At 43.7% G+C, this 23,102-nt stretch overlaps 5 protein-coding genes across 5 annotated transcripts; 3 read left to right on the top strand and 2 right to left on the bottom strand.

The window, feature by feature from the left end:
* Positions 1 to 311: 311 nt before the first annotated feature.
* LOC108036283 (T-complex protein 11-like protein 2) lies at positions 312 to 5,677 on the bottom strand. Its single transcript, XM_017112298.3, has 6 exons — positions 5,409 to 5,677; positions 3,606 to 4,099; positions 3,059 to 3,543; positions 2,698 to 2,995; positions 2,473 to 2,639; positions 312 to 1,253 (listed from the first exon to the last, which is right to left on the bottom strand). The coding sequence occupies exons 2-6, from the start codon at positions 3,872 to 3,874 to the stop codon at positions 988 to 990; spliced, it is 1,485 nt and encodes a 494-aa protein (XP_016967787.1). The 5' UTR covers positions 3,875 to 4,099; positions 5,409 to 5,677; the 3' UTR covers positions 312 to 987.
* A 712-nt stretch (positions 5,678 to 6,389) lies between these two features.
* Positions 6,390 to 9,832, top strand: LOC108036399 (ubiquitin carboxyl-terminal hydrolase 30 homolog). Its single transcript, XM_017112521.3, has 4 exons — positions 6,390 to 6,767; positions 6,826 to 8,093; positions 9,073 to 9,272; positions 9,335 to 9,832. The coding sequence occupies exons 1-4, from the start codon at positions 6,686 to 6,688 to the stop codon at positions 9,450 to 9,452; spliced, it is 1,668 nt and encodes a 555-aa protein (XP_016968010.1). The 5' UTR covers positions 6,390 to 6,685; the 3' UTR covers positions 9,453 to 9,832.
* Positions 9,833 to 11,103: 1,271 nt separating this feature from the next.
* LOC108036325 (males-absent on the first protein) lies at positions 11,104 to 14,094 on the top strand. Its single transcript, XM_017112342.2, has one exon. It carries the CDS (start codon positions 11,210 to 11,212, stop codon positions 13,688 to 13,690), a length of 2,481 nt encoding a protein of 826 aa, XP_016967831.1. The 5' UTR covers positions 11,104 to 11,209; the 3' UTR covers positions 13,691 to 14,094.
* A 627-nt stretch (positions 14,095 to 14,721) lies between these two features.
* LOC108036408 (glycosylphosphatidylinositol anchor attachment 1 protein) lies at positions 14,722 to 17,252 on the top strand. Its single transcript, XM_017112531.3, has 3 exons — positions 14,722 to 15,005; positions 15,068 to 16,758; positions 16,892 to 17,252. The coding sequence occupies exons 1-3, from the start codon at positions 14,828 to 14,830 to the stop codon at positions 17,051 to 17,053; spliced, it is 2,031 nt and encodes a 676-aa protein (XP_016968020.1). The 5' UTR covers positions 14,722 to 14,827; the 3' UTR covers positions 17,054 to 17,252.
* A 1,634-nt stretch (positions 17,253 to 18,886) lies between these two features.
* LOC108030008 (uncharacterized) lies at positions 18,887 to 20,087 on the bottom strand. The gene has a single exon (XM_017102566.3). It carries the CDS (start codon positions 19,890 to 19,892, stop codon positions 18,915 to 18,917), a length of 978 nt encoding a protein of 325 aa, XP_016958055.1. The 5' UTR covers positions 19,893 to 20,087; the 3' UTR covers positions 18,887 to 18,914.
* Between the last annotated feature and the right edge of the window lie 3,015 nt (positions 20,088 to 23,102).

Below are 23,102 nucleotides of genomic sequence, written 5' to 3'. Positions count from 1 at the left end.
CAACCTCTTTCAGCATTCGATAAATCGATTACGCGGTTGTAAAATACTTAAAATTAAAAGGGAATTTTTTTACAATATTTAGCTAATAAGGTTATAATGTAAAAACATGTATGATGAAATTAAAATATAAATTTTGTGCTCTAATAAAAATAACAATAAATTATACAAATTTTTATATATAAAAACAAATTAAAATTTGATGATCTTTTGGAAGAAATACAAATTTTGTGCTCTAATAAAAATACAATTTTTAAATATAATACACATTTAAATTCCTTGGCCTTTCGGACCGATAAAACACTTAATACAAATCAGTTTAAATCCTTTTATTTAGAATATCAGTAAACTAGACAAAGATATATCTTAATGCACGCACATACAAATGAGTCCATCTGTCAATTGCACGGCTCACGCAGTCGAATCACTACTGATCAATAGAACCTCTAAACTAAATTCAATAAAGAATACGAACATGTGTCTAAAAATAGGATTATTCCACGGGGTTAAGACGCACATGTACAATATATCTACGTATTTATTGTAAGTAGGGATGTAGAGGGTTAGAAATGTGGTTAGTCGATGGCCCGAAGTGGGATGGGGAGCACACGCACAGTCGAGTTCGCCCTCGCAAGCCCCGCAAGAGGATTGGCTAGCTTCAGGATGAATATTCGTGTTATCACAGACGCCCCACACAGATCCCATTTCGTTCTCGAGCCTGGGCCCTCGGGATGTGCGGGTCTACTTGGTGGTTACGGGTGTGCGTTAGAAGATCTACGCAAGTGTCACGTCACATGAAGAATCATCGGTGAAATGGGGGGAAACGTAGAGTCTACTGCTCGCCGCCTTTTCCAGGGCGACGCCTGCCGCCGCTCCGCTTGCCTCAACACCAGATCCTTGCCATCCTCCGATTGTTTTTGTAACAGGTGTGTCTGAGTGTTGTATGCTGAATAGTTCTGTGTTGCCTAAGACGAGTCCTCCCGCTCCGCCCTAAGGCTTGGCCGTCTGGGCATGGCCAGTGGCTATGCCACTGCCTGTGGGCGCGGCACTCGACTCGGCCTCCCCGCCGCTCATCCCCTTGCTGAGGATCTGGTGGAAGTGCTCCCCGAACACGGCGTGGTTGTAGGACACGAGACGGCGGAACGAGGCGATAAATGCAACCAGCTCCTCCTGAAAGTCCGCGAAGCCAGCGGGCGGCGGCGGAATGCTGCCGTTGGAGCGCAGGGTCACACGCACGTAGCCATCCAGGCGCTTGGCTGCAAAAAATAGACGAAAATTAATTATAAGGATGAAGAAATATGTTTTTATCTATAAAATAAATATTATATAAACCAGTAATTATAAAAAACATTTTATAATCGTCGAAGAAGAAAGGAAATTCTGGTATTTCCACTAGGATCCTTAAAACTTGGAATCACTTGATGATGTATATAAATGTAGTATTATTAATAAAAAAGAAATACATATAAAATTATAATTTCTGGTTGTTATTACTTCAATTTTTCTGAACACTTCAAAAAAAAGTTAGTGCGCTAGAAAAGAAATTTCTAAAAAAAAAAATATAAAAATCTGTTACCAGAGCAAGTCACTAAAAAATTCATTTTTTAATCCTCCATAGTTGGATTTTTTTTAAATCAGTTTGGAACCATAGCCCTTAGAAAGGAATTCCTAGAGCACCTGAATCTTTGATAAGATAAGGTATTAAAATATAATAATTAAAAAAATATTTTAAGGTCAGGCAAAAATTCTTTTATGTAAATATAATAATTATTAAAAACCCATTTTCTAGTCGACAAAGTTTGATATTTTGAACACAGATTAACATATATTTTAAGAAGCAGTGTAAAAAAAAAAATTTATAATACATCTCCCAAAACCTATATAAAATCGGAATAACCTTATGATTCATTAGCTCTGTATGATAATACAAGTAATAATCACTTTTAAAATATCATTTATAGTTGTCATTATTGAAAGAATTATCCACATTTTATTTATTTAAAAAAAATCTAAGAAAGTCTACTTAGATCCTTAACAATTAGAAAGAATTGTTAATTTGTTATTCATATAAAATTGTATCTATTTCAACTAATAATTACTATAAAACTAATTTTATAAAAGTCGAAATGTGAATTTTTTATAAAAGTTTAGAACGAGCAATCAAATATTATATATAAAAGAAAGGTTTTCCTAAGACACCCACCAAAATCCTAAATACTGTAGTAAAATATTATTTATATAAACCTCTTACTAGCGAAAATTACTATAAAAACCCAGTTTCTAGACGTCTTCATCCCAATTTTCACCATATATTATTACTAGCTTAAAAAATCACGCTAAGAAATTAAAATTAAACTTTAATTAAAAAAAAAAAAACACTAAAATATGTAAGAATAATATTTTCTCTTGATAAAATTAGGACTATGTTAAGGAGTAAATTCCCTCCCACACATTTAAAGGCTAGAACCAACTCACCCATCAAACTGGGCACCGGAGAGGCCTTGTTGGCCAGCTTGAGCACCTGGTTCTTGAGCGCCTCCTGGTCGGCATCACTCATCGCCGGCATGTTCTCCTGCTCCAAAGCCTTGTTCACGAACGAGCGAATCTGCTCGTAGCAACTTTCGATGGCAGTGGCTACTTGGCTGCAAATAGAAATACACATAAAACCCTTGCTTGCTTAGAGAAGAGGCAGAAACCCACTCCTGGTTCTTGACGTCCTGCACAATGATGTCCAGCTGCTGGGCCAGCTTGATGCGGTTCTCGCGGCGCTGCGAGATGATGGGCGTGCTCTGGGCAATCGAGATGAGCGAGGCGCAGAGGATCAGGCGCTGGGCACGCCAACTGAGGCCGGCGAAGCGCTCCTTGTCGATGCGCAGCAGCTCGGGGAACTCCTTGTCCGCCGGATAGTCGATGAGCTGCATGTAGGCATTGTAGATGGTCTCATCGTGGCTGCTGGAGCGGTGGCGCTGCAGCCAGTCCTCGGTGGCGGGGAAACCAGCTGCCAAAAAACGGGGAGCAGGTAAGTTACTAGGCTTTCTGGGCGGCTCTCAGGCAGACGCACCATTTCCGTGGAACTCCCGCAGATACTTGCTGAACTTCTCCTTCTCGTACTGCACCGAATTGGCGGCGATCTCGGTGCGCGCCAGGGCCAGCATAAAGTTGGCCATGTCCAGCTTCATCAGGGTCATCAGCTCGAGGATGCTGCGGAAGGTGTCCACCACATCGTCGATCTCGCGCAGGGCGGCCACCGCCTCGTCGCGGGCCGGCGAGCAGGAGCGCGAGAGGATGTTGATCACAAAGTTGGCGTACGACCGGAAGTCCAGGGTGCCGCGCTCCGCCTGCTGGCGGATCACAGAGTCGTCGAGCACCTCGTTGATGTGGGCCAGGGCGCGTTCGTTGTTGGGCGACAGCAGCTGGGGGAAGCACTCCTTGATCTCGGCCAGCAGCCGGATGGCCTGGTCGTACGACGGCGGCTGGCGCTCTAGTTGCTGGCGCAGCAGGTCCCAGAAGGCCTTGTGCACCATCTTCTTGATGGCGCCCTCCAAGCTGTGGGTCCAGGGGAGAGTATTTAGGATGGAACTTCCATTCAGATCTGGTTGTAACCTTACCTATCCGAGGGCGGCTCGTACTTCTGCAGCTTGAACTCCGGATTGAGGGCTATCTCGTGGGCCAGCTCCATGTTGCGCAGGTTCTTGAACATGCTGGACACCTCGTCCAGGGTCACGATCTTCGGCGGAGTGCCGTCCAGGCTGGGCAGCACGAAGCGCGTCATGCTGTCCACCGAGCTCTCGCTGTCCGTCCGCATCCGGCGCTCCTCCAGCTCCTCCTGGCCCGACGACTGGGCCGACCGCCCGCCCCTGTTCTCCTGGGCATCCATGTCCCCGCCCAGCTCTTTGTTGTCCGTCTGTCTGGCGGAAGTGCGACTCTGGGCAGCTGCAGCAACTGGTTTTGGCCAAATGCGCACTCGGTTGCCACCGGTTAGAGCCAGTTATTTGTGGCCTTATGGCAATATACTATAGGGGCTGGCAGTGGAAACTGCAGTCGCGCTTTCTTTGTTCTTTGTTCGAGGTCGTCGCAGAAGCTCCGCTCGGGGTCAGCTCGCCTGGGAAAAGGGGGATTCAGACACAGTGAATGTCGGGTACATCATAATATGGTATGCTTTATAAGGATATGGTATAGGAATTTGAAAATCAATATATGAAATCACAAGTCGACGTTATTATTCTGATATAAAGATACTTAAATGTCGCTAAAAATAAATAACACTTAAGACAATATCAAATATTTATTTAAAAATAATATAAAGATATAATACAGAAATATGGTAATCAATATATGAAATCAAACGTCAACACTTTTATTCTGATATTAAGATAATTCAATGTCGCTAAAATAAATAACAATTGAGAGAATGTTAAATATTTATTAAAAAATGTTTCAGTATTTATTTTTTTAGATGTCCATGAGAAACTATTTTAGCTACCCAATGACCTGCCAGTTTCCAAATATTTACACAATATTTTCTCAAAACAGCTATTCTATATCAATATTTAAACATTCAAAAAGATTTTTTATATAATTTTTTCATATTTGTTTCAGAAAAATTTTTGAATTTTTGAAAGCAAAACTATTTAATTGAAATTTAACACAAATTGTGATTTTGTTTGAAGTACATAAAACGGGTAAAATAAGTAATAAAACAAGCCGAGATATATTAAAATTTTAAATAAAATATATTTTTTTTCAAAATAGTTTTTTTTTTTACTTATGTTTCGTTAAAGAAAGCAGTATACAATTTTTAGATTACGGGTTATAAAAGACCAATGTTTCAAAATCAAATTCTATCTTTAAACATTTCATGGCCAAAAACCATTTTTCAAAAGCCTCTTTCGAAATACGCGTTAGGCAATGTCCACTGTGGGCACACGAGCACACGGAACCAAACCGTTAAACGTGACTCACACACACGCGAACAAGTGTGCGTTTGCTGGGCTGCGCATGTGGTCGTGGAACAAGGAGACAAAGAAAACAGAAACGGCGGAGATTTGAGGGAAAATGAAATGTAACACTTTCGAAAACGCTCGAAAATTCTAGAACATGCACTTTGGCGAGCGGCGTGGCACAGATTCCAAAATTAAATGTGGCCAATGGGAGCAAGTTGCACAACGGCCACGCAGCGAAGGGGCGACATAAACAAACGGCGCAATAAAGCAGCAACGAAAACAGAAGCGATAAAACGCGCCTGTGCGTGTGTGTGTGTGTCTGTATTTATGTTGTTGTTGGTGCCTTCCAATTGCGCAGCAAACGCAGCTGGGAAAAGTGGAAAATTGGGAAATGGACACAAGGACGCTGCGAAAGTGGGTGGAAGGGGGGAGGGGGCGTGAAAATGGGCGTCAGGCACTTCTACTCACTTGAATGGCAGCCGCAATAACGAGAAGCTTCCAGAATCTCCACGAATATCCCCACTCAGCTGATTCACCTCCACACTCACTTACGAATTTTGCAATTAATTTCGATGCCTTTTTAAAGTTTAAATCCACAACAGGAAAATTCTCATGCTGCAGCTAAGCACAACTCAACTGTCACGAACGACGACCGATTCCCGAATGCTTCCGTTTCGCTGCGATTTGAAAACTTTGTTTGTTGTGCCTGCTTTGTTTTTTTTTTCACCTTTCCCCCTTCCAGCCACAGCTGTTCGATAGGCAGCGGAAGTCGATAGGCTGGAGTTGCTATCGATACTCCGCACAGTGGGCCTGAAATGGCTCAGTCGATTAACCGTCTTTGAGAGTAATATGTGCATTATATACTTTTGAGAATGAAACCAAACATTTGTTAAGCGGTTAGTTAGTTAGTTTATGATTATTAAAGAATTTCTATACATTAAGAAAAGCGCGTTTAAATTATAAAAGCTTATAATAAAAATGCTGGTAAACACGGTGTCTAATTTTTTTGAGAATTTCTATACAATAACAAAAGCGTGGTTAATGCAAGTACTTTTAATCACTCTCTCTCTGTATATTTTTTTTTTACAGTGAATAAGCTTTTTTAATATCAAGAGCTAAAAACAATATTTATTTGTTTTTTATACAAAATACAAAAAAAAATGCGTTTAAATTATAAAAGTTTAGAATGAAAATGCTGGTAAACATGGTATCTAATTTTTTTTGAGAAATTCTATACAATAACAAAAGCGTGCTAAAAATGTAAAAGTTTGTAATAAAAATAAAAGTAAAATAAATTAAAAAGTAAAAAATGTAAACTATTATTTATAAAATGAAGGTAATAAACTTGTGTGCCAAATTTAAACTTTAATTTTTAAAATGCAAGTACTCTTTTGAACACAAATCCGAACTAAAGGTTAAATTCGTTAACTGGTATTATTACTTTAATTTTCACAGCCCCAACTGTCATTTTAAAACAATTCAATTGCATCTTAAAACCCCGATTATTCCCAGCCCCCACCGATAACGATAACAGCGCGCCAGTGTTGCGCAATGGCCGCTCGCAGTGGTGTTAGCAACTGAAGCGCTTCACAACACAGCCCCAGACACAACAATTTTTTCGGTCAAGTCCAAAATTTTCAGGCGTAATTGGTGATCTGTGTGCGATCGCAGCGGGATCAGGAGTGTCCGGACATTGGGCCTCCATGCTGTAGGTCTCTGGCAGCGGAATAGCCAACTGCAAAGCGATGGAGAGCGAGAAGATACTGATGGCCGCCGGAGTGACGGTGGCCGCTGTGGTGGGAGCCTTCGTTTTCTGGGGTCCCTCGGGTGAGTCCATCTGTCCAGCATATCCCTTCGATATCCCTGCTGACCCCAGCGCTTGCAGGCTCCCGCTTGCGCCAGCGACGCGGCCAAATCGCCGGGCTGCACAACTTTGGCCGCACCTGCTTCCTGAACACCCTGCTCCAGGCGATGGCCGCCTGCCCCCAGTTCATCGCCTGGCTGCAGTTGTACAACAATGCCTCGCCGGACCGCAAGAGCCTGATCACCTCGATGCTGAACACCCTGGAGGTGGTCAACGGCACCCATGCCACCTTGCGCGGCGATCCCCACTCGCCGGGCGCCGTTCTGCGCGCCCTAAATGCCCTCGGCTGGGTCATTCCGCAGGAGGAGCACGACGCCCATGAGCTGTTCCACGTGCTCTTGTCCTCGCTGGAGGAGGAGGCCATACGCCCGCATCCGCTGGGCTGCCTATCGGATGCCCTGCCCACGGATAACGACGAGACCAGCAGCTTTGCCGGCACAGCCACCCCGGTCGGAGGCTTTCGACCAATAAGCTCCATGGCCGCTGGCCTGGGGGCCAGCCAGAGGATCGGGGACCAACCGAACAGACCCTCGAGTGCCATGCTCACCGATTTCCTCAACATGGAGTACGACGAGAGCACCAGCTTGCAGCGCCTAGTGCGTTCCGAGGCCCACACACCGGACTCCCCGGCCTCCGTTTGCGAGCGCGAGGGCAACGATCGCCTGGGATCGCTGCTGGATGCCGTGTCGCCGGGCACACCCTTCGGCTTCCCGCTGGCCAGTGAGCTGGAGTCCCTGGCCACGCCCACGCTGGGCGGCGAACGTTCGTCGCGGCCGCGGCTGCCGCAGTCCCAGCAGGAGGAGGGCCTCAGCCGGCGCGTGTCCAGCTCGTGTCGCTCGCTGGAGCGCCTGCACCGCGGACCCGGCCGTGTGTCCATCTGGTCGAACATGATGCCCAGCCAGGTGGCGCATCCGTTTCAGGGCGCCATGGGCGCTCAAATCGTGTGCAATGGCTGCGGCTCCAAGTCGGCGGTGCGCTACGATAAGTTCGATAGCGTCACCCTGAATCTGCCGCCGCAGCGCAGGACTGGCCTGAGCCTGGGCCACCTGCTGAGCGACTACATCACCTCGGAGGATCTGAGCGACGTGAAGTGCGACTCCTGCAACGAGACGACCACGCACACCAAGTCGGTGACGTTCGCCAAGCTGCCGGCCTGCCTGTGCATCCATGTGGCGCGCACGGTGTGGCTGCCCACGGGGCAGGTGTGCAAGCGGCAGGACTACGTGCACTTCCCCGAGAGCCTCTCCATGGCGCCCTACAGCTTCGTGCAGCCGCATCTCAACAGCCAGGTGAGCTATTGCCAGGGGTGTCTTGTGAGCAAGGGGTTTACTAGCTGAATAAGCTAGTAATTTTGTAAAAAAAAAGCGAAGTTTTGTTGGTTATTCAAGTATATATCATATTATATATCATCTTAAAATTGTTATTATTATACTTAAATGTATTTATCCATTAAGAAATGTAACTCTTTGCTATTGTAACTTGTAAAATAGTTTGTATTTGTCAGGTTTCACTCATGAAAACCATGTTTAGTTGGTTATTTGATATACATTTTATTCTAAAAAAGTTTGTTAAGTCTTAATTATCATATTTTTTATCTTAAAACTCTAACTATTTTTTTTAAATGCCTTAATTTAACAGGGAATTAAGCTTTTTCCCTTGATAAACTATGAATATTTGTTATATTTACCAGATTTCATTTATGAAAACAAAGTTTAGTTGGTTATTTCCTATATTTTATTATTCTTTAAAGTTAGTTAAGACTTGTATATCATTTTTTTTATCTAAAAAATCTAACTAACTTTATTTAAATTCTTTTTTTTTTAAGAAATATAGCTCTTACCTTTTGTAGCTTGTGAAAATATGTTGTATTTTTCAAGATTAGTCATAAAAACAAAGTTTAGTTGGTTATTTCCTATATTTTATATTCTTTACTATACTTTACTTTACTTTACTTTACTATATTTATTTTTCAGGAAATGTAGCTCTTTCCTTTTCTAATTTGTGTAAATATGTTGTATTTTTTAGAGAATTTAAGCAAAGTATTTTTAAAACCTAGTTCCTGTTATGTAAGGCATTTTAGGTATGTTGTATTTCGTTTAAGGTTATTATAAATTATGTTATTCACTATAATTAATTAGCTATAATTGGCGATTTTTTGTTTTTCTGTAATTCAGATAATCTTTACATTTTGGGTTATACTATTCTGCTAACAAAGGACTTTAAAACTAGTTTTCTTACAATATACTGATACATTTCCCTTCTTTTCAGGCTGGCACTCCCTGGGGCTCCACGATGTCGCTGTACTCCTCCAGCCTGCCGATGAACAACGGCGTGGGCGGCGGCGAGGGCTTCGGCACCATGTTCCCCAAGAACCTGTACCGCCTGCTGGCCGTGGTGGTGCACTCGGGCGAGGCGAACAGCGGCCACTTCGTGACCTACAGGCGCGGCTCCCTGCGCAATGCCCACCGGTAGGTTGACCACTATGCCATGTACCTAGCAACCACTGTAATCCTGCCTCCCTGCCCCACAGCTGGTTCTACACCTCCGATACGATTGTGCGCGAGGTGAGCATCGACGAGGTGCTGAGCGTGCCCGCCTATCTGCTCTTCTACGATCGCGGCCAGCAGCGGCAGCTCAACCTACGCTAGTCAGCATGGGGATCGTCCTAGTCAACACTCGATGTGATGGAAGTCCGAAACCAAATCCTTAGTGTCGAACGGTGGCCATAGCGGGGCACGAGTCACTCTTATATAGATATATATAGCCTAGGCATGTACGAAAACCCGCGACGCTCGGCGGGCTTATGTAGTGGCCTCCGAGTAGTGCATATTCTCAGCATTTCGCGCACGGAACTCTGCAGAGCACTCGACTCCTCATTTGTTATCGATGCATTTAAGATTTTTTAAGAATTCCAAATTCATACCGTGCTTTTAGCTGTCTGTATTTAGCAATATACACACATTAACTACCAGTAATTGTTTGCGCGTTATTTCTGTAGGATAGATGTTCAATAAAAATGTCGAAACCACTTTTTACCTTGTTTTTTGCTGAAAGGGTATAAATGTGATTTGCGAAATATATAAAACAAGTAATATTTAAGGGTAAATTAAATTTATAGATTGAAAATCAAATTAACAAGTAAATACTTAATAAAATAAAATAATAAATAAATAATAAAATAACTGGAAATGAACATTAATAAAATAATAAACAAATAACAAAATATTCGGAAAGGAAAATTAATAAAATAGTACAACAATCGGAAAGGCAAATCAATAATACCATTAGAAAGTACATGATAAAATAAAGTAAAAGATTACAAGACATTAACTTAAACATTTATAATAGTTTCAAAAAGGAAAAATCGAGAATATTCCTTTTTTAAATGGTTATTCTTATTATTATATATTATTAACTATGATTTTTATTATCAATTATGATTTTTATTATAAAATTTGTAAACGTTTATTAATAAATACAAAAGTAATATAAATCACTTCAGAGTTAAATTTTAAAATGTAAATTATTTTTTTTCAGTTACTTAAATCAAAACACCTATGTTATTCAATTAAAAAACATTTAAGACAAATATATTTAAATTTTTAATATTTTATTCATTCATTTTATTTTTTTATCAAATCTGTTAACAAAAATATAAATCACATATTTACCATTACCAAAAATTATGTTTTTCTTTATGACATCTGAAATACAAAAAATATTTTTCTACGTTTTTCAATTAATACAGAAATAATTTAAATCACATGAAGGTTAAATGTTTGTATTATATCAGTAACTTTGATCAAAACACTTGTGATATTCATTTAAAAAACATGTAACAAAATATATTTTATTTTTTAAAATATTCTTTTTAATAATTGAATTCTTTCCATAAAATCTTCTAACACAAATTTTATCACATAAGTATTTACCATTTCTTACAATTTTTATTTTCATTTGAAATTTGAAATACAAAAAAATATTTTTGTAAATTTTTAATAACATTTATTAATAAATACAGAAATAATATATGTCACATGAAGGTTAAATGTTAAAATTTTCAGTTTTTCAGTTCCTCAAAATCAAAACTTATGGTATCCAATCAAAAATTATATAACACAAGTATATTTTAATTAGTAATATTTTATTTAATAATTTAATGTATTCTTACAGATTTTTAAAGAAAAATATAAGACACACAAGGGTTAAATAATACATATTAATCGGAGGAAGACTCTAGAAGGCGATATCCAGCCGCGCCAAAAGTATCGATAGCAGACGCCGAATAATCGGCCGCCGAGTGTCATCGCTACGGAACAATAGGCAACGCGTAGAATTCGGAATTTCTGTGAATTGCGAAAAAAGTGGGGAAAAGCGGCAACCGGAGGCAATCTAGCGGCCAAGCATGTCTGACGCGGAGCCGGAACAGACGCCCAGCGCGGGCCACGTGGAGGAGCAGCCGCCGGAGGAGGAGCACGAGCCGGAGCAGGAGCCCGGCGAGGAGTACTCATCGGGCGAGCTGCTCGCCAGGCTGGGAGTCAGCCGCTCGGATCAGTCGGCGGACCAGTCGCTGGACCTGAGCGGCGCCCAGGCGGAGGCCGCGGACGAGTCGGAGCCACCGGCCAAGCGGCCGGCTCGCGACATCAGCCCCATTTCGGAGGACAGCACGCCGACGAGCAGCACTTCGACCAGTTCCACCAGCACATCCAGCTCCTCCCGCTACGACGACATCAGCGAGGCGGAGGAGGCGCCCCCCGAACCGGAGCAGCAGCAGCAGCACAAGCAGCAGCAGCAGCACAAGCAGCAGCAGGAAGAGGGTCAGGCGGAGCAGATGGAAGTGCCGGAACAGCACCGGGAACAGAATCAGGATGTGCTGCGCGGCCAGGAGCAGGAAGTGGAGGTGGACCCAGACATCGACACCGAGGACGAGCCCTCCTCCAACACGGTCATCTGTGTGGCCGACATCAATGCCTACGGCAGCGGTTCCAACCTCAACGACTACGCCTTGGATCCCAATGCGCCCGCCAAGGCCATCATCACCGAGGTGGTCACCATTCCCGCTCCCCTGAACATCCAGGGTGCCAACCAAATGGGTCTACAACTGCCGGCCCTCCAACCGCCGCCACCACCGCCTGCTCCGGCTGCTGCTGCTGCGGCGGACGACGAAGTCCCCGAGACGCCCGCCTCGCCCACCGACGATGGCGAGGAGCCACCCGCCGTCGGCTTGTCCTCGTACATGCGCATCCGCTACATGCAGGGCGACCTCTTCACCGGCCTGCCCGCCCGCCTGGCGCCCCGTGATCCCCGCCAGCGCAAAATGCCGCCGCCAGCCAATGTGCTGCCCATCAAGACCGTGCTGGGGGCCAATGTGGAGGCCATTTCCGACGACAGCACCGAGACGAGCAGCAGCGACGACGACGACGAGGAGGAGGAGGAGGACGAGGACGATGCCATGACCATGGAGCACGACAGCACCTCCAGGGAGACGGTGATCACGACGGGCGGCGATCCCATGATGCAGAAGATCGACATAAGCGAGAACCCCGAGAAGATCTACTATATACGGCGCGAGGATGGCACCGTGCACCGCGGCCAGGTGCTGCAGTCCCGCACCACGGACAACCCGGCCTGTCCCGACGAGTACTATGTGCACTATGTGGGCCTGAACCGCCGCCTGGACGGCTGGGTGGGCCGGCACCGGATCTCGGACAATGCGGATGATTTGGGCGGCATCACGGTGCTGCCGGCGCCACCTTTGGCCCCCGATCAGCCCAGCACGAGCCGGGAGATGCTGGCCCAGCAGGCCGCCGCCGCGGCAGCTGCCTCCAGCGAGCGACAGAAGCGGGCTGGCAACAAGGACTACTATCTGTCGTATTGCGAGAACAATCGCTACGACTACAGCGACCGCAAGATGACGCGCTACCAGAAGCGGCGCTACGACGAGATCAACCATGTGCAGAAGAGCCATGCGGAGCTGACCGCCTCGCAGGCGGCGCTGGAGAAGGAGCACGAGTCCATCACCAAGATCAAGTATATCGACAAGCTGCAGTTCGGCAACTACGAGATCGACACCTGGTACTTCAGCCCCTTTCCCGAGGAGTACGGCAAGGCGCGCATCCTCTATGTCTGCGAGTACTGCCTGAAGTACATGCGCTTCAAGCAGAGCTACGCCCGCCATCTGCACGAATGCAACCGGCGGCATCCGCCCGGCAGGGAGATCTACCGCAAGGGCAACATATCCATCTACGAGGTGAACGGCAAGGAGGAGTCGCTGTACTGCCAGCTGCTCTGCCTGACGGCCAAGCTCTTTCTCGACCACAAGGTGCTGTACTTCGACATGGACCCGTTCTTCTTTTACATCCTGTGCGAGACGGACCGCGAGGGCAGCCACATTGTGGGCTATTTCTCCAAGGAGAAGAAGTCGCTGGACAACAACAATGTGGCCTGCATCCTCGTCCTGCCGCCGCACCAGCGCAAGGGCTTCGGCAAGCTGCTGATAGCCTTCAGCTACGAGTTGTCGCGCAAGGAGGGCGTCATCGGGAGTCCGGAGAAGCCGCTCTCCGACCTGGGCAGGCTGAGTTACCGCAGCTACTGGGCGTATACCCTGCTGGACCTGATGAAGAACCGCTGCTCCCCGGAGCAGATCACCATCAAGGAGCTGAGCGAGATGAGCGGCATCACGCACGACGACATCATCTATACGCTGCAGTCCATGAAGATGATCAAGTACTGGAAGGGCCAGAACGTGATCTGCGTGACGGCCAAGACCATACACGACCACCTGCAGCTGCCGCAGTTCAAGCAGCCCAAGCTGACCATCGACACCGACTACCTCGTCTGGAATCCGCCCAGCGCCGTGGCCAGAGCTCCGGGCAGCTCCGGCTAGCATACGGCGCCACGGGACCCCGTCCTGCACTCATCGCAGATAATTGTCATAGACGATGATGATGATTAGGCTCAGACTACTAGTTTGTGTCCGCAGACCGCTGTACGTGTTGCGGCAGAGACCGAGCAGAGCTGTGCCCATATAATATTTAAAATAATGAAGCAATCAATACCCTCTATTTGATTTGCCACTTTTTTTTCATAGTTATAAGTCGAGACTCGTAGGGCCCATATTGTGAGAACCAGATACACTCCGATGTATTATGAAACCATTTAAATTGTGTAGCTTTTCATAAAACATGAGCATATTCCAACCACAAGAACATTGGTTAAGCTTTTCACAATATATTAATAAAATAAAATGATGGCTTCTAAAAATAAACTCAGGAAATCATTAGCACACAATTTTTGATTTTTATTTCTGCTTTAAATTAGTCATTCCTTAAATTAAAGTCAATAAAGTAAATATTGATTGAAAAAAAAAAAAGTTTATTACAAATACATAAAGTTTATTTTTATACTATCTAACATAATTCATGAAAAAGTAAATTTTTCTTAATATTAAAACAAATACAAAAAACGAAAAATTTAAAAGTATTTTTATATTTTATTTGATAAGAATATTAAGCTTACATTAGGTAAAAAAAAATGGATAAAAGTAAGATCTATTAAAGTAAATATTGATTTAAAAAAAAAACAGTAATATATATTCATTACAAAGATATAAAGTTTATTTTTATACTCTCTAATATCTTAATATTTAATCAAAAAAAAAAAAGAAAGTGAAAAGTATTTTTTTTATTAATATCCTTAAACTTATATTAAAAAAAACATGGATTTAACTACGATCTATAAGAAAAAATCAAAGAATAATACAAAGTAAATTAAGGTAATAAATATAATTAAATACAAATAAATAAGAACGATATATAAATAAATTATAATGATAAATAATTCAAAAATAGTAGTATAATATATCGCTAGCCGTCTCCTCCCCAGCCAGCAGCAGCAATCGATATCCGTTATCGATAACACCCGCATCGATAGACCCAATTCGCCGGGCTTGTCCGATTTGTGTTATTGTGATTCGGGATATATTCGGAGATATATACAGGATACAGCGCAGCCGGGAACGAAAATGGGCCTGCTGTCCGACCCCTCGATATCCACGCAGAGCAAGCTGGTGGACGGACTGGCGCGACATGTGCGCAAGGTGTGCTACCTGCTCTATGTGGCGGGTGTGGTCTGGTTCTTCTGCTTGGCGCTGCCGGAGTTCAACCACGGGACATATCTCTCCGAGAATGCCCTCTCGCCAGGTGGGTTCCGTGTCCCGCCGCCCAGGGAGACCCCTCTCACGCCTTTCTTCCTCCCCCCGCAGGCCTCGTTTACCCGGAGATCCGCGTCGACGCCAATCGCCTGGCCATCCAGCTGCTGGAGGAGCTGCAGCGCGAGCGCAAGGACCACCTGTCCACCACGCCGCACGCCTGGATCGCGGCCAAGATGAACGAGTTCGGCCTGGAGACGCACACCCACAACTACACGCTGCGCTATCCCTTTGGCGGCGGCAAGGAGTACCATGGCAAGAACATCTACGGCATACTGCGGGCTCCGAGGATTGCCTCCACGGAGGGCATCGTTTTCGCCGCCCCCTACCGCGCCGCCAGCTCTGTGCACTCGGACATCACGGCCAGCGTGCCGCTGCTGCTGGCCTTCGCCGATTTCGCCCGCCGCAAGAACTACTGGGCCAAGGACCTGATCTTCCTGGTCACCGAGCAGGAGCAGCTGGGCATGCAGGCCTGGCTGGAGGCCTATCACGACGGCGATCGCGATGTGGACGCGAACAAGTCCTATCTGCGTCCCGGCAATTTGCCCGCTCGCGCTGGCTCGCTGCAGGCTGCGCTGAACATCGAAGTCCAGGATCTGGAGATCGACCATGTGGATGTGCGCATCGAGGGCTTGAATGGCAAGCTGCCCAATCTGGATATGTTCAATCTGGTGCAGAGGATTATGGCCCGCGAGGGCATTGCCTCGGGCTACAAGCAGGCGCCGCGCAAGAAGCGTCGCCACAGTCAGTCCGCCTTCGAGCAGAATCTGCGCCAGATGCTGACCATGCTGGCCAGCCAGTCGTCGGGCGTGCCCACAGGCAACCATGGCCTGTTCCATCGCTATCGCATTGATTCGCTGACCATAGCTGCCAATCGCAGGGCCACCCATGCCACGCTAAAGGGCAATCCTGGCTCGGCGGCAGTGCCCCTGCTGAAAGCCATCGAGGGCATAGCCCGGAGTCTGAACAACCTGCTGGAGCGCTTCCACCAGAGCTTCTTCTTCTACGTCATCGTGAACAACGATCGCTACATCTCCATCGGCGACTATATGCCCGCCTTGGTGGCCCTGGTGGCCTGCGCCTTTGTCAAGGCCTATCTTACGTGGTCCACGCTGCCGGCCACCAATGCTGAACTGGAGGAGGCCGCTGGTTTGGTCAGGGAGCCGGAGCAGGAGCAGGCACAGGAGGCGGAACTGGAGCTGGACCCGGATGCGGATAAATTCGAGCTGCCCTACGGCTCGGTGTTGATCTACCTCACCGCCACCCTGCTGATCGGCTTCCTCTGCAATGTGCTGCCCCTGCAGCAGTACTTTCTGGAGATTCCCATGGGCGCCGCCCCGCTGACCACCTCGGTGCTGAGTTTCCTGTCCCTCATCGGTTTTATACTGCCCTTCGTGGTGGTGTTGCCGCCTGGCGGCTTGGAGCTGCTGCACGTGGCCTTCCTGCTGATCTATGGCTGCGCCCTGATCGTCGTCGGGCTGCTGAACTTTGCCCTAGGCTTCTTTGCGGCGGTGCTCACGGTGCCGCTGGTCATCTCGCTGGAGACCAAGGAGGAGAACACGCGCAGCACGCTGAGGAACTCGATACGCCTGGCCACGCTGGTCATGAACCCCATGATGGTCATCTATGTGATCGTGCTGGCCATGACCTTCTACCAGTTCCCGGAGCTGCCGCTGCAGAAGATCATGCTGAGGGCGGCCACCGCGGCCATGGACGCCTCGGCCTACGGGCTCATCGACTCAGTGGTGGGTTTCTAGGATCAATTATGGGAAATTCTATTCCTTTAGTTAGTTTGTTAGTTAGTTTTCAGCTTAAAATTGCTTAAAATAGCTCTTGTTTTATGAAACTTGCACTAAGTACGTGTTATTTCCCTCGCAGATCTACGGCAACTGGCTGTACTTCGTCATCTGCACCATCTTCCTGCCCCTGTGGATCATCTGCTGGACCTTGGCGCTGTCCAAGCGACGGGACTACGCCGACTACCTGGACTTCGATGAGTCGCCGTCCACGTCGCCGCAGCCGAAGATGAAAACGAACTGAGGCCCGGATTTCCGTTCCAATGTTACTCATTGAGTGTCTACATATATCAACTGGAAACTATCCTAAGATAAATTGTGTGATAAACCCAAACAAATGTGTGCGCCGGCGGTGAGAGATGGCACATGCTGAGAAATTCCATTTAAATGTTATGCATTTGATCAAATGTCCTAAAATAAATGAAGCCTATTTATTACTTCGATATGTTACGTATTCTAAGTGTGTGCTAAAAACTATCTAATTCTTTTCAAATGATTTACTTAACCAAAACTATTTTTTGTACCCTAGATTCTACACAATTTTTGCCACTTTGTAATGCATATTTGCCAGCCAGGAGTTATTGTTTCCTTTGTCAGGACAGGGACAGGAGCTGCTCAGTGGAGCACGTGCCTCTTTGAATAAGTGGAAAACTTTTCGACTATGACACGCAACTTAATTTAAACTTTGCACCGCTGCCGGCTGCCGGCTGCCTCGTCGTCGGCGCTGGCAATTAGTTATGAGCCAGGATTTGGCTCAATCAGGGGCACGGATGCATGGTGTCCTCGCAGCCGAGGCGCTGGAACTGCTGATTGCCAGCCGGGAGGTGGCCGCCCTGCACTTGCCGCACCGTGTTTACCGGCGCCATTCAATCTGCAGCTTAACAAGAAAACTTTCCTCACACACATTTTCAAAGGCAGGCGCACAAAGTTGTCCCGGCACAGTGGTAGCTGTGCTCCAAAAGGTGTAAATCAGTAAGTATTATTTCACTTTAATAACTTATCTTATTTATTACTAATATAACATGCGGTATAAAACCGATTTAAAGAAAGGGTTCCGCTTATAAACTTATCTTGTAAACATTTTATGTAATCACTAGGTTAGTTTAAGTTTTAAAAACTTTACTATCATCTTTAATAAATAAATTGTATTTAATCAAAGTTTTGAATATGCTTATAGGTAAGATGCGTAAATTAATTAAATGTTTAGCCAGATTTACAAAAAATATAAATCTTTAATTATTTAGGACTCAAGTTGCTTACCAATATTACTTTTTTATAGCACAGTTTTAGAAAACCTAAACCATATAATTATTATTTATTTAATTTTATAGCATCGTTGGGATTGTTTTATAAATAATAGTACTCTAATACTACAATTTGTTAATTAAACCAAATTTAACAGAGGTATTCAGAAATGAAAATCCACTTTATAAATCGAACCTTCCAATTATCTTGTAAATATTTTATTTAATACATGGTTTTTAATACGGTTTTTAATTTTTTTACTAGAACTAAAATACTATGACTATTTAAAAGTCAATTTGCTAGCTAATATTTCTTTAGGCCTTAGTTTTAGAGGTTATATATTACTTATTATTATATTATTATATTATTATTATACTTATATTACAATATAGATATTAATTTATTTAGCAAAATCCAGAGCTTACAAAACTAAAATTGCTTGCATATATTTTTCGTTAATATATAGTTAGAAAATTTTGTTTAAAAAAATTCCAGGAACTTGTTTTAGAGGTAATACTCAATATAGTTATTTTATAATTTACTATATATGTATGGGTATTATAATTAATATATATATATTATAAAATCTTTGGCTTTAATAAGATTCAATTGAAAAACTAAACATTTAGCGAGGAAAATACATATAAAATTTATCCTCCACTTATTATATAAATATAATATTTTAACGTTTTCAATACTCATTTGGAATGTCAAGTTTTTTAAATTTTAAACCATTAACTATTTAAGATGCATTTTTTTCGATAACTTCTCTTTTTATAGTAGTTTTAAGAACTAGATTCCCCTATTTCTTGCCTACCAAGAACACCCAGGATACCACATATCAGTTCTTTATTGAAATGCTAATCAACTGGAAGGTCAGCTTCACTCTGGATTTTTTTTGCGATTTTCTTTTGGTCTTGGTGGCCGTCGCCTGCTCCGGATCTTCCTGCTGGGAAGGCTGAGGGGTCCACTGGAGGTTCCAGTATGATCAGAGCTGATTCGATCTCATTCTGGTATTGAAGGAAATCGGTTTGAGTGCCCTTGCCGACGCCAGTGTCCCCGTTCTGAGCCTGATCCCGCTCTGGGCCCTGCTCCTCCTCCCGATCCTGCTCCTCTTCCTCGCCTGCCAGCTGCATTTCCCGCTCCTCGTGGCGCTTCAGGGTGTCCAGACACCGTTGCCTTAGCTCCTGGACATGCTGGCTCTCGCAGTCCGCCTGGATGGCCTCTATCAGGTACCTCATGGACCGCCCACTGTACTCCACCTCCAGGCTGCGGATCAGCTCCGCATCCCGCTGCATCCGGCACTGGGTGGCCACCTGGCGTTCGATGGCCTGGGCGTCGTAGAGCAGCTGATTCAACGCCTCGTCGGTCTGGCCGAACTGGATCCTCAGATTGTCGGCGCGCTCCAGGGCCAGGCAGAGTTCCCGGGCCTGGGGGCAGCGCGGCGAGGGCGGCGGCGGTGGCGGCGGCACCGGCAGATGGGCGGTCAAGCACTGGACACCACGCGGTGTCCGCGATACGGACTCCGGCTTGGGCGGCTTGGCGCCCTTGGGCATGCATCGCACTGGCGTACTCGGCTTGCGTTTGGGACCCAGTCTTTCGGAGCCCGTCTTCACGGGTGAGCAGCTGGCGGTGTCCTCCATCCCCTTGAGCTCCTTTGGCACTGCCAACTCCAGGCACTCCTCCCGGCATCCATAGCCCTCGGTGCTGGCGAAGTTCAGGCGGCGGGCCAGGCTCACCACATTGGTCAGCGCCCGATCCAAGGCCAGACGCCTGGCATTCGCGATCGGCGGCGCCTCCTCCTCCTCCTGACCACCTCCGTTCGGCTTGGTGCTCATCGCGGTTCCGTGGAAAATTTTGGTTTTCAAATAATACGAGTCCGCTCTCGAGGACCCTACGTCTCGGTTCTGTATAGTTGGTTCAGGTCTGTTTGGTGTGTGATTTTAGATTTGGATTCGGTTCCTGACCGGATGGTTGAGCGAAGGTTTCGTGTGTGAAGCGGGTTCATGTTGGGATGCCGCCAGGTTGGGCAGAGCCTACTGATTTCGAAACTGTGGATCATCAAATCCTCCCTATGATGTAAATATAACTAAGGGAAAGTGGGAATAAGGTTCTTCAGATTTACTTCCCATTTGGAACACCTTTTTGCTATCTTTATGGTTTGTTATTTTTTGAATACATTCAAATCGTAATTATAAATACCATGTGACATTTTATTTTATTTAATACATTTTTTTTTATTTATTACTTTATTGATTATGGAATTTAGTAAGGATATCTTCATTTAAAGAAAGTTTTTTTAAGGTTCTTCAGATTGCATTCCCTGTTGGAAACACTTTTTGGTCGCCTTTTTTTATTTAACCATTTATTATTTTTTTATTTTTTTTTATTTAAAATCTAGAGTTTAATATAAAACTAAAAATATTCAAATGGAATTAGGTATTTATGAATTAAAGAAAAGTTACTTTTAAGACTCTTCAGAATGTGTTCCCAGCTGGGAACACTTTTTGTCGCCAATTTTAATTTGATCATTTATTATTTATTTTTTTATATTAAATATTTAGAGTTTAATGTAATATAATAAATATTCGAATGAAATTAGTTATTTATGTATAATTAAAGAAAAGTGACTTTTATGGCTTCTCTGTTGGGAACACTTTCTTGTAATCTTAGCTATAAAAGAAATATTATATACTTATATTTAAAATTATATTATTTTTTTTTATACCTTTTTTTGGAATTTAATATAAAATTACATATATTTATTAAAATTGAACTTTGTATAAGACATCTAAAATGGATCTATGGTTTTGAGTCTCTTAAGAATCCGTTCCCAGCTAGGAACACTTTATTTTTCATCTTATTTAATAATTTAATTTGTATTGAATATTTTGAACTTTCTATAAATAATATTTATATTAAAATGGAATTTAGTATATGACACACATTCTAAAAAAAGAGCCTTACTTCAGAATTCCCAGTTGGGAACACTTTTTGTAGTCTTACTTTGTATTACTTTAATTTGTTTTTCTTAAGTATTTATAACTCATTATACATGGGAATTTCTATAAAATATTTATAATTAAAGGAAAATGGGTTTAATTCTCTTCAAAATCCGTGCCCATTTGGGAACACTTTCTTTTCGTCTTATTTAATAATGTTATTTGTATTTTTATATAAAATGATATGTATTAAAATAGAATTATTAACAATATTTCAAACAAGAGACAAGGACTTAAGTAAAATTGTTGGTGTCTTTAAAATTGAAGTTTTTAGTTAGTATTTTTAATAGGTTCCATTGACTTGTTCCTTGAAAATAGCCATACATTTTTTACTGTTTTTCGCCTTACTTAAGATACGTATATTTTTTTAATTAAAGATTATTTTCTTTTCCCCGTGATAGGCACCCCTTGAGACCACTGTGACTAAACCCTTCCGCATTATCCCCTGGCGCTCGCAAGCTGCGGGGCTTGCAGGGAGACCGATGCTGAGGGGGCTTAAATTGGCAAGTTGATGTCACATAATTGCCCCTCCAGCGCTCATCTTAATTATTGTGCTCGCTGACTTCCTGTTGCCCGACTTAATTCCCCGTTAAAGCCAACACACTGGCTGCGGTCGGAAGGGCGCCCCCTCCGCCAGAGCCCCACTGCCGCCCATGGAAATAATTAAAATGGTTCGAAGAGCGCGAATAATGAGAAGTGCTTTTAATGGGGAATACTCCATATATTAAGGTGTCAGTAAACAGAACTTTCACCGGCAGATTTATCCCTACAAGGAAGTTACGGAGCTCTATAGTGACAGGTTGAACCCAATAAATGGTAGTTTAAAGGGGTTTCCCAATGGCCGTGTAGCCCTGAGGTTGCGGGTTCGAGCCCCGTCATGGTCAACCATATTTTTTTAATGGAAGATCTCTACAGTATTTAAAGCTATCAGAAAATCTTGGAAATCGTCTTTAATTCTACGGTTTTCCCCTCGTTTTTCCTCTTCGGTTTTAATGAAAAGTGAAAAGTGGGAAAACAAGTGCGGAATAGGGGAATACCAATCGAGAGCTTTCAATTTGTTCGACCATTGTTCCGCCTTTGTTTGCCTTTGGATTCGGTGCTGCTCTTCGTTTTTTCGTAGCCGTGCTTTACTTTCGAAAAGAATTGAAACTTTGACAGTTATTTGTGTGTTTTGTCCGCCCTGTCGAAACAATGCAAAGCGGGGGTACTACGCCCACCACCCAACCACCCACTCACATACCCCTCGCATACACACACCCCTCACAGCCCCCCGTCGGGGAGTCACGTTGCACTCCATTTTTGGAAATGCCAACGATGGGAACCAAAAAACTGCGCAGGTGAAATGGAAAACAAACGCATAGAATAGCGGGTAAAAAACAAACAGCCAACGGAACACACAGAAAATACACCCAGGGGTTCAAGGGGTACTTCCTAAAAATAATGTTTAAATTATTACATAATATATTAAATAAATTTTTCAAATATTTATTTAAATAAGTGACTAAATTTGCTATAAAAGAATGATGCTGATTTCTGAACCACATCTGCCTGTCCCTTATAATTCTCAAGTAATTTTTTGGCAAATAAGTATTCAAAAAAAATTCTCAAATATATATTTAAATAAGTCATTGAAGCTATTATAAAAGAATGATGCAGATTTCTTAACCATATACTTCTCGTTATAAATGTCGGCATGTCCCTTATAATTCTCAAGTGATTTTTTGGGCAGGCATGTATTTTTTTTCTGATATTTTGAATATCTAAAAAGCAAAGGGGCTTTCTGAAAATTTATCTGTCCAAAAAATCAAATTTCGCATAATTTTTTTATAACATTTTGGCTTTTTATTTAATTGAAGCCAATTTCCTAAAATAAAATATAAATTATTATATAAAATGTTATATTAACCTAACAAATAATTAAATACATGATTACATTTATTATGAAAGAATAATGCAGATTTTTAAAAGAACAATTTTTTTATTTATGTCCTCTTGTCCCTTATAATTCTCAAGTGATTTTTTTGGTATATAAAAAAAGATTCTCAA

Source organism: Drosophila biarmipes, chromosome X (assembly GCF_025231255.1).
Source record: "Drosophila biarmipes strain raj3 chromosome X, RU_DBia_V1.1, whole genome shotgun sequence".
NCBI lineage: Eukaryota > Metazoa > Arthropoda > Insecta > Diptera > Drosophilidae > Drosophila > Drosophila biarmipes.
The sequence above is the reverse complement of the archived record's forward strand: the minus strand, read 5'-3'. Positions and strand labels throughout refer to the sequence as shown.